At 42.2% G+C, this 19,311-nt stretch overlaps 1 protein-coding gene across 1 annotated transcript in view; it reads right to left on the bottom strand.

The window, feature by feature from the left end:
* Positions 1-520: 520 nt before the first annotated feature.
* The window catches only part of LOC144718001 (synaptic vesicular amine transporter-like), a 29,844-nt gene continuing 11,053 nt past the window's right edge, over positions 521-19,311 (bottom strand). Inside the window, exons 7-15 of the mRNA XM_078593859.1 lie at positions 18,849-18,892; positions 14,897-14,957; positions 12,578-12,673; positions 10,501-10,579; positions 8,163-8,214; positions 7,966-8,029; positions 6,971-7,090; positions 4,620-4,753; positions 521-731 (exon numbers count right to left, since the gene is read on the bottom strand). Coding sequence (XP_078449985.1) covers positions 597-731; positions 4,620-4,753; positions 6,971-7,090; positions 7,966-8,029; positions 8,163-8,214; positions 10,501-10,579; positions 12,578-12,673; positions 14,897-14,957; positions 18,849-18,892 — 785 coding nt within the window. The 3' untranslated portion in view covers positions 521-596. The remainder of the gene's footprint in view (positions 732-4,619; positions 4,754-6,970; positions 7,091-7,965; positions 8,030-8,162; positions 8,215-10,500; positions 10,580-12,577; positions 12,674-14,896; positions 14,958-18,848; positions 18,893-19,311) is intronic.

Below are 19,311 nucleotides of genomic sequence, written 5' to 3'. Positions count from 1 at the left end.
TGGGCAACTTAATTTAATGATGTGCTCTGAAGAAGGCTCTGAAACGTCACCTCTTGTATATATGTTTCCTGATAAGGCAGTGTTAGTGACGAACGTGTTGAGATTTTTGTAACTTCATCGTGGCTGGCTGATCACAGTGGATCTCAGCAGCAGCTTGTCCTTTAAAATTCTTAAGAGATACGATGCTAAAATACATGCCAAACGCGGCTATGTCTGGGTGTCCCCGTAACTTCTTACACTTTAATTGATTGTCCTTTTCGTTGGCGTTCCATTGATAGCTTTACAATTTTTGGGACTTATAGTGCATTTGTTAAAGAGTTTTAAAGAACATTTGTAACAAAAACATATCGTAGAAAGTTTAAACGCAGCATAGGAAGTGCAAACAACTTACGGTGGGAGGGGGTGGGGGAAACCACGGCTATGTATGTCTGTTGAACTTCTTTCACACCGTACGTAGCCAACCGTGCCAATTGGAGGTGCAATTTTCGGTGTAATTTTGTGAAATCCTCCTACCCTGCTGTGTAAAACCGGTTCGATCCAATGAATGCGTCGCTTAAACTAATGCACTACGTGTGCACCGTTTGGACTCAACGGGTTCACTCCTCACTCTCCTCCTCTTCTTCCCCGACGTCGTTCCCAGCGGGCTGTGCCCCGTCCACCGTGCTTCTCACGCTGCCCTGGGACGTGTACATGCGCGTGCGAACCGGGCACTCTTCATTCATCAGGATGGACTGCACGCAATACAACACACAAACACACACGTAAAAAAAATTAACCCGTAAAAACAACGTTTTTCACTATAAATCCTTTATATGCGTGGCAGCAAGAGTCCTCTCGTCCTCTGGCTTGAGATGGCTGCCACCTATGGGTCAGATGATTGCCTGCCACCATTAAGCAATTGGTAATTAAATATAATTTATTTTTTCCTAAAAAGTGTAAAATTTTGGAAACAAAATTTCACTAAAATAAATTGTCACGCACAACGAGTCTGTGTGCAAAATGTCAGCTCGATTGGATCACGGGAAGTGGGTTAAAAAACGACCAAAAGATTTGCACGGTCGTAAGCGCGCAAGCAAGCAAGCAAGTGAACTTAATATAAAAGATTTAAAAATATATATATACACGGAGACCAACAACATCTCACCGCAGATGCGTATATTGTCGCGGCAGAGTGCTGTTAACAACCTTCTATGAAGGTCGGCATGACACATGAGAAGACGATGGTGTGGCCGGTACCATTTCCCGGCCGCCTTTGTCTCCCCGGTGCTGATATTTGCACAGAACGCACACATTTAAGGTCGAATCATCATGTGGGAGGTCCGCGACAGATTCAGATACCACTTTGCCGCCTGCCATTGATGTAAGGCCGTGGCCAGGAATTTAATTAAGGTCACCCGATTCGCAGCATAGTGCGCTAAGCACACGTGCCACCGCTCTGCGTGCGAGCACACAGAGATGCACGATAAATCAAATGCCATTTGGTGGAGCCTGGGGACTGATCTCCACCAAGCCTCCCTCCCGACCCCAACCCAACATCCGAAAACCTCCAGCAGCAATGCGCAATTGCCACGGCTGTCCAAACGGAATGGCTGAACACTCACTGGGGAAGAAGGGCCGGGCGATTGGAGAGGCTGTCATTCATGTGGCACGAGCTGGCAGGTACTGCTTGGACCTCCGTGGAATTACAGGAGGTCTGGAGGACTGGTTGCAGATCTTATAACCGCGAGAGACTATTTGTCACTATGAAATCATTCAGGGGACTTGGGAGCATGGCACGGAGGCCTAGAAGCCTGCGAGTCCCAGGCTGTTGTGGGGTCACCTCCATATCAATACGAGGTGAGAAATGGTGGCGGTGAGTCGCATGCCTTCGATGACCTCCTGTCACGTGCGTTGGCTAAAGTGGCCCTTGCGACTGTCACATTGTGAATTGGCATCGATGCCCAAGTGGGTCAATGTGACGTTGACACACGAACAAACGATTGTGAGCATACGTTATTAGAAACTCTGGCTTGGTCTAAATGTATGTACGTATGTCGAATTTCTTTCGCACCGTACGTAGCCAACCTTGCTAATTGGAAGGGCGGGAAACAAACAAGTTGATATTGTAAAAGTGCACCTTCCAGAATGAAACAACAGCATGGTACTTAGTTGAACATATAACTGTTGTGGGTTTACTCTCTAACACACCGGTATGCTGAACCAGAAACTAACTGGCACGTTTTGCTTACGTGACAAACCTCACTAATTGGCTGTGTCGGGTGGCAGTGGGATTCACGACGCATTTATATTAACACGATTTAAGCTAACAACACCTCTATTATGGACAGTTGAACTCGTTCACACGCATTTACGGCCCTTCAACATTTCACGTGCTGAGGACCTGCCCATGCCGTACAGATCATGGCGACTATTTGACCATCATTCACGATGCTGCCCAGTGTGGGTTGGTGATGGCGAGGGGGGGGCATAGGCGTGCGAGCGTCGTGCAGAATGACTGTCCAGTTTGTTTCACCGCCCTCTGCTGTTCGCCGTACATTGCCCCTTAGTCGGTTGTGGATTTGACTGAACCCATAAAAAAAACCTATATCATATTAAAACAAAATCCAATCGGTGGGAATAGTCTGCATGATGCGTTGAGAATAACGTTGTCCAATTCGACAGAACTGAATCAAGAGGCCCTAAAGAAGCCAACATCGCATGGCATATTCAGAGGTTTACGACCAGAGGATATTTAAAATTTATATTCCTAGGTTCTTTCGGTAATGTCACGTAGATAGAAAAATAATAAAAAATAAAGTGAATAAAATAAAATGTTATAAACAGTTTGCCTTTAGAGGTTAACCCCCCTTTTCCTGATGACGACCGCTTGTGTTGCGATCGAAACGCCGTGGTTTTTTGTTTTTATTCGTATTTTATTTTTTATAATTTTTATTCATTTTTTTTTTCTATCTACGTGACTTTACCGAACAAAACTGAGAATATGAATTCCTGCAGTCACGAAAGTTTTAAGTCAAAATCTTTAATTAAGTTTTGTTGTGAAACAATAAGCTCACCTGCTCAACTACTGTTCGCATTATTGACACTAAACACACACCCATAATTGTAAGACTACTACATGTGTAACGACTTTGACGACGATGTAGTAAGAGCCACTTCATTTGGACACAGCCACAAACACATTCTTGCGGAGGGAGCTGGTAGGAACGTTGGGTTGCTCGGTCAATGGCCAGGGTCAACGGCGGCGTGGTGTATTCCGCAAATATGGCTGACTGTGAGGGCGGGCACAAGCCGGCGTGAGTAGGTTAAACGTTGAGTTTTATAAGGGCACCACGGGGTGACCAGCCGCTCCCCTCCCCACCCAGCCCCACCCCTCCCACCCCCACCCAGCCCCACTCTCCCCACCCAGCCCCTCCCCACCCTCCCCTCTCCACCCAGCCCCACCCCTCCCATTTTTGGATGCAAGACGGACGGACGGACACAATAATCCCCTGTGGGCTGATGGAACCAGGTGGTTCCTACCAGTATACGGGACCCGAGGCTTCGTGCTTGTCTTGCAGCTTGTAACTTCCTCCGAACTTCCCCACTCCTCGTGCTCTCCCCCCTTTTATATTCCTTCCATATTCCTCAGCCCCCTTTCTCGAACCTTCTTGTCCTTGTTTTTCCCTAAGACAGTCCCTGCCCTTCACCTCTAACGGATACTCTCTCTGTTTTCCGATCGATCTCGTTCAAACCTCCTTATTCCTCCAATCCATGTAAAAGTCTGCCTCCCGACCAATCACCGTGGAGGCATCTTTCTACCAATCGGAGATCTTTGTTAATTTTTAAACAGCAGTTAGGCTGCATATTAGCTTGGGGTATTTTTTCAGTCATTACAAGTGTTTTAGCATTATTTTTTAGTTTTTTTAAAGGAATTAAAAGGATTGTATTAATAAATGTAACTATCTCAACTAAAACTGTTAAACTAAACTTTTTATTTTATCAGGTAAGGCACACTGAGTTATATAGATATTTTTCGGAAGCGACCTGGTCACAAATGATAGGTCAACGAAGTGGCTTATCTTGTGGAAATTATTAGCAGCCAAATACTCTAAACGCGTGCTGTTGTTTATAAATGTGGAACGAAAAACCCGGAGGATCCAGATAAACATCCAGCGCGATCAAGGGGAGAGAGAGAGACACGCAAACTCCAAATATACAGCAGGAGTCAGGGTCGTGATCAAAGCCACGTCCTCCTGTATACCAGACGATTGCGCCGAGGGAATTTCTAAAAGAAAAACAAATACTACTATAATACCATATGCTGGAGCTAAACACCCAACGGAAGTAGCCTACATATTATAACTGTAAAACAGTGTCACGTGTCGGACTATCTGCTTTCATTAATGACATCCGACGGAGCAGCGTATACATCAACGCTGCACATTTCCGATTGGAGATAAAGGGGACTGGACAAAATAGGGGCAGCTTGAAATTTCACACTTTAAAAGTCTGATTCATGCTGCGGTCAAATGCCTATTGACGTTTTTGGTGTTGAGTAAATGGCGGTATTGATGTTCTTGGATAAATGTTGGCTAACCGCTCAATTCGAGTGGTGCACGGGGGAGCCGTTTGGAACGTACCATCTTCTCCTCGCGGCCGGGTGGGCTACGCAGGAAGTAGCACAGCGGAGCAAAGAGGATGTCGATTATCCCGATGATGGTCATCAGCCAGGGGAAGCCGATGGTGCGAGCGATAGCCCCGCCAGCGGAAGGGCCTGGAAACATCGCAGACACGAATATGCAGCATCATCATACTGTTGCAGAAAGCACAGTAAGGTGGATTTTGGCACAGATAAAATTGAATCGTATGATTATAACTTAAAACCAAATATAAAAACTTAAATGTTCAAATGTTGTCGATCCGAAAATTATGGACGACAAGTTCATTGGTTTCACTCAAATGACTGGATTAGCCTATAGCTCAACATGGCTTTAGTCTCATGCTTGACCCTGAACAATGAAAGATATTTCCCATCATCAGTGAAACAAGTACATTACTTCTCATGGAGCGTGACTGTAAAGCCGACAGTGGTCAATGATAGCCTGCCAGACTGTTGGGCCCTGTCAAGGCTGGTAGGGCACATGACGGTGTAATGTTTGGTGGCAGCATGCCCGGGCCACTTTTGTCTTCCAATTTAAGACGTTAAGAGGTCTTTAAAAAAGTGAAGCATTTTAAGTTGAGTCAATCTAGGTGATGCTCAAGCCAGGCACAGATTCCAATTGCAGCCTGGTGTTCGTTCGTTAGCCAAGAATTGAAGTGACAAGCAAACAAACCTTCATGCCATTCGACCCACGTACACACACAAATAGCAGCGCACACACTGAATCACGTGCAGGGACAAGTACCCACAGTATGTACGTGTCTACTCAATGTGTATTTTGAAAAAGGTCTATGAGCTAAGAAACGTGGACAATGACTATGCAAATGGGATTAAAAGCTGGAAAGTTTGCAACGAAGCGTGGAGAAAAATGCATGCTTGAAATTACAACCGAGAGAGAGAGAGAATAAGGCACAATGTGGATGAAAGTGTCTTGGGCAGGACACATCACTCTGGATGGCGGCAAGTCGGAGGGGATAGAGAGTAACAGCTGAGCGGCATCTAAAGGAGGGGACACGCCAGAGAGGACGTCCAGTACGGAGATGGAGCAATGAGATCAGCTGGTGTGCAGATGCTAGATGGAATGTTGCGTCGACAGGCGGCGAGGCCTAGATCAAGGCTGAAGATGAGAGGTACATTCGTAAAGAAGCACGCAGCATGTCCCTTGCTTCCCAATCCTGAGTGCAAACACCACATCCCAATGCGGATGTGCCACCAAATGAATGACAGATCTACGGGCGAATACCTAAAGGGTGTTCGTGGTGACATCAAGTTATTGCCCAATGACATTAAGACAGGTCAGCCGTGTAACAGACGATCTGCTGTGTGAGCGTTGGCTATCATGCGTTGACACGGCAGCGGGATTATGGATGTGTGAATTCCGGAAAGAAGTCATAAGACCGCTCGTGGTATATATGGTGACTTAAGTATCAATGGGTCATGTTGCATTTGCCGATAATGTGATTCTCACGCAACAGCGTAGAGTTCTAATGAATATCGCATAGACTCCGTAGTGGCACTTAAATAAAAATCTGATTGCGGAAATAATCGGGCGCAGCAATAACCATCGGCGTCTATGCGTCCTTCCATCGGTGCGGCAGATACAATGAGTCGCAGTTTTAATTTATTGAAATAGATTGCTCTTGTCACGGCTTACCGAGGTATTGTTTAACCTCTCAGGGCACGTGTGAGTGCACTCGCCTGTCACACGTTTTGCTTTGGTGGTGTGGCACTCGCTAAAATAAAAGGGTAATCCCAGTGCCACGAACAAAAGAGAGGGACATGCCACGATTAGCCACCGGCGCACGTTCAGCTCACACACTGAGAAGTGCCTCAATGATGATTGCTGCGCGATTAACATTTGGCTCGTGAGTTATGCTGTCCATAATATGAAATACATCCAACAAGACATGCTATTCTGTTCAATGGGTAAGATGGCAATATGTCCGGGAGCTAAATGCCAACGTCGAGGTCCGCTAGCCACGATGGGGCTTCAGGGAGAGAGTTCGTGTAGTTTTGATATTACTCCCATACTGAAGGAGCACAGACTGGTCCATAGCTTGGGTTACGTGGCCACAAACGCTCTGTGTTTTGGAGACGGTGACCTTTTCGAAGCGCCACCTTTTACGTGCATTCATGTTGCCTTGAACATGACAATGTTTTGAATGCATCGTACGCCGATGGCACAATCAGAAGAAAAAAAAATTGGGAAAAGTACAACAAACCAATCTATGCCGTGGTGAGGTGCGCTATCCGAGGCGGTGAGTGAACATGACAAGGGTTATGTTTGCATGGCTGAGGTTACGCGAGTGGGGGAGCATCCCTGAGCCATACCCAGTGCAAAGCCCATGCAGAATGCGACATCGGCAATGGCATAGACGCTGCCGTACACAGAGACGTGACGCAAGTCCACCAGGTAACCCATGAGGGGCATCATGGAGGAGTCCACCATCCCTGGACCACGCGAGCCACAATTAAGGATCAGCACCAATACAACTGCTGTCACTCTCACCATTATCATTGTGCTCTTTGGGTCTTTCCGTAAAGTCACGTAGATCGAAAGGTAAAAAAAAAAATCACGACATATTTATTCTTGGATCTTTCGGTAAAGGCACGTAGAAGGGAAATAATAAAATAATAAAAATTAAACATAATTAAATTTTCACGACGTTTCGGCCACAACACAAGCAGCCGTCCTCATTAGGATGCTGTCTTTCCAACAGCTCTGTTCTTCGCCCGAGGACGGCTGCTTGCGTTGTGGCCGAAACGTCGTGATAATTTTATTATGTTTAATTTGTGTTATTTTATCATTTCCCTTCTACGTGACTTTACCGAAATATCCAAGAATAGGAATCCCTGCAGTCACGAAAGCTTTAAATCGAAAAATAAAAATCACGACGTTTCGATCGCAACACAAGCAATTGTCTTCAGGTGAAAAAAATACAGCTGGCGGACTGCTGAGGCAGAAGACGATTGCTTGCGTTGCGATCGAAACGTCGTGATGTTTTTTTTTATTTTTCTATCTACGTGACTTTACCGAAATACCCAAAGAGTATGAATTCCTGCATCATCATCTTCACCATTCTTATTATCATCATCATCATTATCATCTTCACCATGATTATCATCATAACATCTAAGCATGAACATAATGAACATAAACCTGCGACTCCAGCTATATTAAGTTTGGAATTAATTATACAATTCACTGGTATTTTTGTCACGCGAGTCATTGCTGATATTATCGTTGTTGATGTGCCCGTGTTATTATTATTATCATCATCATCATTAAAATTTTGTCGATCTCCTGTATTAAAAAAAAAACTTACCGATTGCAAAGCCAACACCGAAATTTGGCACAATCAGTCCGTAAATTGTCTTGCCCAGCGGGACCTGACGGCAGTGCGAGAGAAACACAGAGTGGCAGAAGCAAGGTCGAACGCTATTAAAGAAACAGGCTTCGCTTACTCTGAATAAACTCTACGTACAAACGTTGAAGCAAACAAAAAGAATGTTAACGACTTACACAGATTATGGAGATTCCTACTACGACCATTCCGATCAGTGCACACAGCCACCTGCAAACAAAGCACAATTTTTACCGCGTAGATTTTACCCTTTCTGGCAATAAAACAGTTGTGTTAAGATGTTAAAACACCAAACAGAAACCTTTTGCAAAGAATCTTGTCTGCATTAACCACACGTACTTGTGGTGAACGTGCAAACAAAAAACATGCTTTGACAGTATGTGCATTGTCTTTAAAACTGATTTGTCCACACCAGAGACAGCTTTCTTTAGAGCCTCGTCTCAAACAGTGTTAGACCGGAGGACGCCAAAAGGCGTCCAGCACAAAGACAATGCCACTATCAGGGCATTGAGAGCTCGGGGTGAGCAGCTACATCATGGTACCTCTCTTGCCAGTCTATCAAAATATAAGGAAAGGCTTTCACCCTTTCCGGCAATAAAACAGTTGTTTTAAGACGTTCAAACAGCAACAGAAAAGCACAATTTGTACCGCGTAGTTTTTTCGCTGTGGCGCTATACAGTTCAGCTCTCCAAATGGGGTTCCGACATCGCGACGCAGTGTTGCTCGTCATCACGTCCGACGTTTCGCTTCCACACGCTGTGCGCTTGCTTCAGGAACCGAAATGAGCCACTCACTTCGGTTCCTGAATAAACATGGCAGGCAAACGCGCGCGGGTATAGCATAGAGACCGCATCGGAGGCAGCTGTGAAGCACACACAAATCGTTCCGACGTTTTAAACGAATTTTACGAGAGATGAAACCCACCGGGGTTTGTTGCAGCAGAGAGAGAGAGACAGCCACGGGCTGAGAAATTGACCACGCCAGCTTAAGGATACCATTGGTCGATGAAGTGTTTGTTGTGTTTGGAACTGAACGTCACAGGAAGCTCCGACAGTTAATTGGTTGGGCCACGAAAGTTGGTGACCTGCTCAAGGTGTGCCTCATTCGGGCGGCATCCGTTCAGATGAGAATGTGAGCTGGTATGACACAATTGCAGCATTTTCATTTTGTTATGTAACGATTTACTCTGTGACCCTGGGCTGGAGGGAAGCTACGTGGTTAGAGGTCTGGCTTTATATCTTACGGAACATCATTCTGTCTTACATGTACGTGAAGTCTTCTGTTGCCTTACTTTGCCCTCTCTTACATTTTTCACACTGAGGTAGAGAGCGTCGATTCAATTTAAGTGCGTTTGTTTACATAGCGATGGGTCACACGCTCACACGTTCACACACGCACGAACACACAAGGCTTCTATCCTCATTTGACTGTTTAGCAATCGTCATAACATCTAAGCATGACCATAATTAATATAACTTACTTCGCATTCGTGTCACTAAGTGAATGATACGAATGATTATATTTATGTGTTCTGTACATTATTCGAGACCACACTGCAACAGTTTTTCCCAAACTGCAATATGCTTGCAAATGTTATAATTTTACTTTTAATACAAATTAATTAATGGTGTAATACATTTTAGATTATTGCAGGTTATGACTGTTACTCAATATCTATGAAAATAAAAAAAAATCAGTTCATCAGGAAACAATTATTAAATGTAATTCTTATCAAGGTCCCATGGTGCAAAGTGTTATCTCAGGCCCTGTTTGACTCTCAGGTCTCTCTATTTATGGCGTTATGAAGAAGGGGCATTTCCCAAAACGTCACGTTTTATATATTTTTCCTTTTAAGGCCACAGTGTTATTGACGAATGTGTCAATAACCTCCAATTAGCACGGTTGGCTACATACCAGAGGTGGGACAAAGTCATTGTTATGCAAGTCACAAGTAAGTCTCAAGTCTTTGCTCTCGAGTCCCGAGTCAAGTCGAGTCAAAGATGAGGCAAGTCCAAGTCGAGTCTGAAGTCATCAAAATCATGACTCGAGTCTGACTCGAGTCCAAGTCGCATGACTCGAGTCCACACCTCTGAGGTGGGACAAAGTCATTGTTGTGCAAGTCACAAGTAAGTCTCAAGTCTTTGCTCTCAAGTCCCGAGTCAAGTCGAGTCAAAGATGAGGCAAGTCCAAGTCGAGTCTGAAGTCATCAAAATCATGACTCGAGTCTGACTCGAGTCCAAGTCGCATGACTCGAGTCCACACCTCTGCTACATACGGTGCTAAAGAAGCACAACAAACATACATTGCGTGTGGAGTTATTTTGGCGTACTGTGGTGTGGCATGTGAAGTGAAGTTTGTTAAAAAATAAAAATCTTGTTTCAGACACTTCCTCAATGACTCCACCCACTGCATGTTAAAATTACTATGATAATTATGATTATTCCAGGTGATTTTGTCATAGGCAGGGCAAATTTACACATCGTTTGAATGCCTTACCTTCCCATTTTGTGAGCCAAAGGTCCAAATATGTTGGTGCCTATCCAGTAAGAGATGCTGGCTGGAATGAAAGCAACTCCTGCAAAAGCGCACACACACACAAACAGACATGTATTAATATGATAGCAACATACTGTTGCTGAATAAAGAAATGCAACAGATTGTCTCTCAAAAATGGATCAAGCTTATTAGAATAACAACATTAATCAACACTGAACATTTTAACTGTTATTTTGGGGAGGAAAAAAATCACCAGCATCCTCCTGGGACCTCTTTTGCCAGTACCAAGATGATACTCTAATAATATATGCATTGTCTTTGAGCCTAGTCTCAAATGGTCTAACTCCATTTGAGACTAGGCCACGAAGAAAGCTGTCTCTGGTGTGGACCAATCAGTTTCAAGGACAATACATATATTATCAGAGTATGTTTTTTTTTTGTTTTCTGGCCACAAGTATTGTGGTTAATGCAGACGTGATTCCTCGTAAAAAAGTTTAAGTTGTATCACCAGCATGTTTACGAATCAATAACAATTCTCCACTTACAAAGCAGTACCACGCATTAAGACGAATAATTATGAGCAAATAATATTAGACTTCGTAAAGAAAAACGTGTAAAGTATAAAATAGTCAGGATTTAGTATTGTAATTTTTTGCACTTCTTTAGCACTGTATTAATCCAACCGTGCTATGTATGTGCAGTGTATTTTTCGATTTAAAGCTTTCGTAACTGCAAGGATTCATCTTCTTGGTTCTTTCGGCAAAGTCACGTAGAAGGGAAATAATAAAATAATTAGCGGCAGACGCTGTCTTTCCGACAGACCTGTTCTTCACCTGAGGACGGCTGCTTGCGTTGTGGCCGAAACGTCGTGAGAATTGTATTTTATTATGTTTTATTTTTATTATTTTATTATTTCCCTTCTACGTGACTTTATGTGCAGTGTCACGAAATATGAATAGTGCCGTATGCATAGTTTTTTTTAATATCACAATTGTTTTCATTATCCTGTCCTTTGGTTTCCAGAGCAACTCTAGAAGATTGCAGGTTAAAGGGAAAATGCAGCATAGACAACAGCAAGGATCGGCCATCCCTTGCAACTGCCCTGTATTGAATGCAGCTGCTAACATAACATCGCTGCTAACAAAGCATGCTCCACCTGCTCTGAACCAGAGTGGAAAAATAATTCACCAATGATTTAAACTCATTGACAATTATTACAGAATGAGACTTTAAGGCAAAGGAGCATTCATCACCAGCATCATCATCATCATCATCCGCAATTATCTATCCACTGCTGGATGCATGCCTTTCCATGCCAGGGCGATACAACAACTTGATGCCACAATTCAACTCATTTCCACAAACCAGCTGATCTAATCGCTCCATCTCTATATGGTGGTCGTCCTCTCTGCCGTGTGTCGTCCTTTAGCTACCATTCTGTCGCCAGTCCCATCCATCGGCTATCATCCCTTCCAGCGATGCGTCACTGTCCGTGTGTCTGATCCATATGCCAAGGAGCTAGTATTCAGTGGAGGCAAACTTAACATGTATGGCGCAATACAGTTTTACGTAATGGCATGCCTAATTCCTGATGAATAAGCCCCGTAGTGCGTACATCATGCGTACTGTACATGTGAAAGTGGGATATAAATTAAAACACAATCTTAGGAGTTAAACATGCTATTATAATTCAAGAGACTGATCACTGCCCACACATTGTCATACACTACTCATGAATGATGACCGACTGATGGTGGGTTGGAATATCGTGTCGCCTTTAAGCTGGCTCACACTCATTGAAGCAGTACATCTGTCACCGCCATAATCTCCTACCACGTTGGGATTTGCTTTGTGCGGCTACGTAAAGGATCGGAACCCACGTTCTCCCTATTTGACCTGTGGCGTATGAAGCGTTAGGTTTCCCACATGCTTTATTGAGCAAGTGCCGTCCTTACGATCTTATCCTTGGCCCAACGGTGCTCATGACGAGGACATATGCGCTGCACAAAGGCCGTAATCACAGACGAACGATGAGAGATGACATTTGAATGTGCTTCGGTGCTTAATAAAAACGCACCCAGCTGCCACTTAGGTGAGCACATGGTTTCCATCATCCATATGGGAAGGGCGGGTTCCAGCATTGCGATGCCCATGTTAGCAACGCAGATAGATCCTGCATCACGGCAGACAACAAGAAACACACACATCAATAAAAGTCTCACCGAGTCTTAATGCACTTTTTACATGATGGTGGGGGTGGTGCATTCCTGTGATCCAGCACTGTCCCTGGCAAGGGCTTGAATTTGTACCCTGGTTTGACAACGATATCCATTACAGGATAATAAAGCATTGGAACGTCATTCTAGCGACCGTGATGTTTTGCATGTGCGTCAAGAAGTACATGTGGTCATCCAGATATAAACACACATATCCCTTTGTTATTACATTATATCGATTCTCTCTCACACAGAGCAGGCACGAGGCAGACATTTGGCAAGGGTGGCTGCAGTGCAGAAAACCATCGTTTGACTGACCCTCAGCCCATTTGAGTTCAATGCAATTGGTTAAGTATATAAATAAACGACACCCATCTAAACCAGCTCAAGCCTCCCGAAATTCAAGCAACTTGTGTTATTAACCATGCAAAAAAGATTTAACTACACATATTTGGAGCATTCCTGGCAGCGATTTCAGCCGCACCACATCTACATAACAAAAGGTTCAGTCAACCATTCTACACAACAAAGACTCATTTTCTGGCAGCGATTTCAGCCGCATCACCTCTACATAACTAAAGGCTCAGTCCCATTTACACGCACATTTACAGCAGCCGCACCTAGTTTACACAACAAAGGCTCATTCCTAACAGCGTGCTTCAGCCGCACCGAACCTCACAACAATAATATTCAGGGCCTACCTTGGCTCCTCCCACCCTGAACCAGTATATATACAAGGACTGTTTTCTTAGAATTTCTCTCACTTGATACAGCTATCGTGCTGTGACGGTTCCACCTGAAGATGGAAGTTTGTGTTGCCTCCGAAACGTCGTGATTTTTATTTTATTTTTATTTTACTTTTATTCATTTTAATATTTTTTTTACCTACGTGACTTTACCGAAAAAACCTAAGAATATGAATCCTTGCAGTCACGAAAGCTTCAAATCTAGAACTTCTGTGTGGCCGCCCCATCCTAAACCCGTCCTTTCTCCCCGCCCCCTGTGAAAACAGACGATGTGCTAAGCGGCTTACTTCTCAGTTTAACACGTAGGCTTTCGCGACCAATATTGTTCATAATCAACGATTTTTGGGTTTAGATCGCGTTACTTATAAATGTGTCGTAACCCTCCACCACCTCTACACGGCCAATCAGTAAAAAAAGTGTCACGTTGACAAAAGACAAATAGTTCACTGCTTTAGCCCACCGGTGTGTTGAAGCGTGAAACCACAACATTTACAATTTGAGTACAAAAGCAGTGAACTATTTGTCTTTTGTCAACGTGACACTTTTTTTACTGATTGGCCGTGTCGGGTGGTGGAGGGTTACGACACATTTATAAGTAACGCGATCTAAACCCAAAAATCGTTGATTATGAACGGCTTACTTCTGCTGGCTCCTTCATTCTCTCTCCCTCCCTTCCCTCCCCTCTCATCATCCTCTCATCCCCGATGTCTTGGCCCGGTCGTTGCCTCTCCCCCCTCCGTCCCTCTACCGCAGTCCCATTTTTCCATTCCTTTTCCATCCTTTCTTCTCAATTCCCATTCTCTATCCTTCTCATTCCCGTGTCTTTTAATCTTTCCATATATTATATCCTCGACTCTAATCGCCTTCTCATAGTGAGCCACGGGTGGTTTCATGGTAACTTAACATTTTGGTAAGTTACCAATGTTTTTTTATTAAAACGATTTTTAATGCAAGTAGCCACGGTGGAGGAGTAATGGGAGATTATAAATGTTACGCAGTGATTATTTATGAAGAGATAATCTTCGCAATGTCATGGACAATATAAATAAGAAATATACACTGTCTTCAATTATAACCCTAATACACAAAAATGTAACAATAGCAGATGATGTGAATTTTGCACCTGCTTTTTTTTAATATTTCGAAAATATTGTTAAAAACAACAACAACAACAACAACCTACCATGATTCAGAAATCGCAGTTGAATTTTACCGGAATCCCTATGTATAGTATGATTGAAATTATTTATGATCCAATATCCGACAATTTTCATTAATCAATCAAACATTATTTCACGATTTTATCCGCTTTCAATGTGAACCTAAACATGTATGATCGTGCGAATTATGTACGCATGCGGCGAGACTAAACCCACGTGCACAATCTACACAGTGCTGTCTGCAATTAACTCTGGGAGATGGTGCAGCACGAACCTGCTGTGATGAGTATGTAGGGGTCTCGGAGCAGCGTGAGCAGAGGCGTCCCTGTTTGGCTCTGAAAGGGAACACACACAGTGTAAGGGCAAACATCCCCCATTAGGCAACAATATAAAGTGTCCAGTTAGTGAGCACCTGTTAAAGCCAGCACGGAACGTGATGTGGCCAGCACCACTCGTGAACGCCTTTTCCTACCGAGTTGATGTTTGCAGACCACACCAATCACCCCATTAAGGTTGAGTCAACCTTGGAGATACCCAGCACATATTCTGATTTAATTTAACACTTTGTCAAGGCGCCCTCCTCCTCTAACCCAGCTTAAATATACGCTTCCAAGCCTGGTGGTGTTCATTCAGACGCTGTCTTTCCTACAGCCCTGTTCTTCACCTGAGGACGGCTGCTTGCGTTGTGGCCGAAACGTCGTGAGAATTGTATTTTATTATGTTTTATTTTTATTATTTTATTATTTCCCTTCTACGTGACTTCATCGAAAGAACCAAGAAGATAATTTAACACTGTCACCACGATATCAATGGCCGGGAATCGAACACGAGGGACGCCGGGTTGGGTTAGCACACACCCACTGGGAGACCATGCAGACCTCAAATGTACAGGGGTCAGGAATGAACCCACGACATCCTGTATACCAGGCGAGGGAGATAACATCTCGCCACCTCGATGCCAAACAACATATGGTAACCACTGCACCACTACTCTCTCCGCAACTCCTGTCACCCCCCCCCCCCCCCCACTCTGGACATCTGTAAAAAGAGCTTCATAGCTCATCGGATTCCTCCAGTCGAAATCAAGATTCTGACTCTCAAGACATACACACAAATATCTGCTTGCCACCTTGCCGGACTGATGATACAGGTAATATTTACAAGTACTGCATCTATGAATGGCATATATCGAGATTGAATTACATATGGAAAAATGTCAAAATCAAGTGATTGCCTATTTTTTTGCATTTCATTTTAAGCAGGTAAAAGCATTACTTTTTAATGGTTCAAATTTCAACGTGATACATTCTAATTGTTTTGTTAATTACTTTATTGTGTCGTTAATTAATTCACCAATTGCCTTCCAAACATTTTTCATATTCGGGAATTCGAGCAAGAGGGAATGATTATAATACAATACAGGATATTTTCGCTGCTAGAAAATAGCAAAATGAAATAAAAACTATGGCCATTTTGCAATTATAATACAATACAGGATAATTTCGCTGGTAGAAAATAGCAAAATGAAATAAAAACTATGGCCATTTTGCAATTATAATACAATACAGGATATTTTCGCTGAAAAAAAATAGCAAAATGAAATAAAAACTATGGCCATTTTGCTATTATAATACAATACAGGATATTTTCGCTGCTAGAAAATAGCAAAATGAAATAAAAACTATGGCCATTTTGCAATTATAATACAATACAGGGTAATTTCGCTGCTAAAAAATAGCAAAATGAAATAAAAACTATGGCCATTTTGCAATTATAATACAATACAGGATATTTTCGCTGCAAAAAAATAGCAAAATGAAATAAAAACTATGGCCATTTTGCAATTATAATACAATACAGGATGATTTCGCTGCTAAAAAATAGCAAAATGAAATAAAAACTATGGCCATTTTGCAATTATAATACAATACAGGATATTTTCGCTGCTAAAAAATAGCAAAATGAAATAAAAACTATGGCCATTTTGCAATTATAATACAATACAGGATATTTTCGCTGCTAAAAAATAGCTAAATGAAATAAAAACTATGGCCATTTTGCAATTATAATATAATACAGGATATTTTCGCTGCTAAAAAATAGCAAAATGAAATAAAAACTATGGCCATTTTGCAATTATAATACAATACAGGATTTTTTCGCTGCTAAAAAATAGCAAAATGAAATAAAAACTATGGCCATTTTGCAATTATAATACAATACAGGATAATTTCGCTGATAAAAAATAGCAAAATGAAATAAAAACTATGGCCATTTTGCAATTATAATACAATACAGGATAATTTCGCTGATAAAAAATAGCAAAATGAAATAAAAACTATGGCCATTTTGCAATTATAATACAATACAGGATAATTTCGCTGCTAAAAAATAGCAAAATGAAATAACAACTATGGCCATTTTGCAATTATAATACAATACAGGATAATTTCGCTGCTAAAAAATAGCAAAATGAAATAAAAACTATGGCCATTTTGCAATTATAATACAATACAGGATAATTTCGCTGCTAAAAAATAGCAAAATGAAATAAAAACTATGGCCATTTTGCAATTATAAAGCTATTCAATTGTCTTTTCTGCTTTTACTTCACCCAATAATACGGTTCAGTTTCTGGAATAGATCCTATTTTAGTCATGCTAACCTCACAGAGCTGAGCATCCATATCTGTCTCGAGCTGCAACCATTTATCATTTGCCCAGTGTACAAAGAGTACTAATTTTGAAAAAGATGCTGATAAGACTCCAGCAATTCTAGTTCACCATTTACACTACAAATCAGGGTTGTACCCAGGCTGAAATGGGTTAAAACCTCTTGAAGAGGTGAAGCCACTTTAACAGGTAGCCCACGAATTTTTTTTTACACCTCATTCAAAATCGTTTTTATTTTCAGTCGTAAAAATCTCAAATCCAATAAAGCCTTAAGCCTTAATGATAATCACATGCTGCCATGTTCGAAATGTGTTTATGACTCTATTACATTTTAATAGTAATCATATTGCAATTTAACTGATCTGGTAATGCAGCACATTTTCACATTAAACGTGCTGCATATCATTTTGCTGTCTGTGCTCTGTGAAGGCATGTATCTCACATTACTTTGGGAAGCATTTGTAAGTGTCCCAATGTTGGCTCACTTTGCATTCATTCCTTACTCCTCGAAACAAAAAGAAAAGCACGCGATGATGCTTTAGGGTGAGTTGCAGTAATGATTTAAACATTTAGGATTTTTAAGGACAATTTGTAAACTCTTCTTTGGGGGTTTTCAGATTTTCTGATCATTTACATTACGTGAAAATTGGACGTGCCTTCATGCTAATAAAAAGTACATCATCCATTGTTACAGTATTTTGGCAGGAAAAGCATGCACGTGACGGAAAGTATGTATCTTAAACGTCTTTAGTAGCCTATGTAGCCAACCGTGATAATTGGAGGTATGGGGAAAGGACAACAAACTAAACACAAAAGGCAGTTCGAAAGAAATGAGTTTTCAATATTTAAATTCGTTTTAAATGTATTGATGGTGATCTCACTTCCTCATGACACCATGATTTTGGATCAATTTGGAACCCCCCAAAAATCTGGTCCTTTCAAATTTATTATCGAGGCCCCATTTTCACATTTTTCCAATAAAAGAAAATTGGGAACACCTCAATGATGACTCAATGATGTGTATACTACAGCTATGTGTATGCATGCACACAAAAACAAACACTTGCTCCATATGGAATGCAAAAAATTCAAAGCAATATTATTTTAAAAAATTAAGCATGGCGTAATCATTAAAAGATGAAAACACAACAACATGAGTACAGCATTCTAATTTGATGATGTAAGTTAGAAGCACATTTTGCATCATGCATTTGTTAAGACTTCTCTTGTGGGCTTAACAAATAAAAATGTTATTAAAGGGCACCGTTCGACAGGGGGTATTATAACTGAGAGTGTTGCAGGACACACACACTTGGGCATCGTCATCATCATCATCATCAGCCATGCATCATTCACTGCTGGATTTAAGCCCCCCAGCCCACCCCCCCCCCCCCCAAGCCACCAACATCTTTAATGATTCAGCAATGCAACAAGGACATCGAGCATCTGCACACGGGCCCATCTCATTGCTCATATCCATGGCGACGTCCTCACGGACGCGTCCCACCCCATGCGTGTCTCTCAAACGAATGTTTGTAAAACTTTATACAAAACCTCTGGCTCCGACTTGCTTGGTTGCAACACCAACATCTGTAATGCTGCAAGAAACCAACAATTATAACCTGGAAACATTTTCCCATAAATGCATTTGTTAAATCGGATGCAATTCGGCCACATTGCATGCAAGCTATGCTTCGTGCTCAGATGAGTGACGCAGTGCAATATCGTTTTCAGAGCCCTGAGCAAGTGGCAGAAATTCCACATTAGCATGATGGGGTCGTCTTCTTGGTTTTTTCGGTAAAGTCACGTAGAAGGGAAGTAATAAAATAATAAAAATAAAACATAATAAAATGAAACAATTCTCACAATTGTTTCACCGAAAAAACCAAGAAGATGAATCCCTGCAGTCACGAAAGCTTTAAATCGAAATGATGGGGTCGATTTAACCGATAAAACAAACAACTCTTGGCTTCACACATAGCACTACTCTATGAGCCAGTTTCACCCCTGACAGGAG

Source organism: Lampetra planeri, chromosome 4, assembly GCF_965212315.1.
Source record: "Lampetra planeri chromosome 4, kcLamPlan1.2.h2, whole genome shotgun sequence".
Lineage (NCBI taxonomy): Eukaryota > Metazoa > Chordata > Hyperoartia > Petromyzontiformes > Petromyzontidae > Lampetra > Lampetra planeri.
The sequence above is the reverse complement of the archived record's forward strand: the minus strand, read 5'-3'. Positions and strand labels throughout refer to the sequence as shown.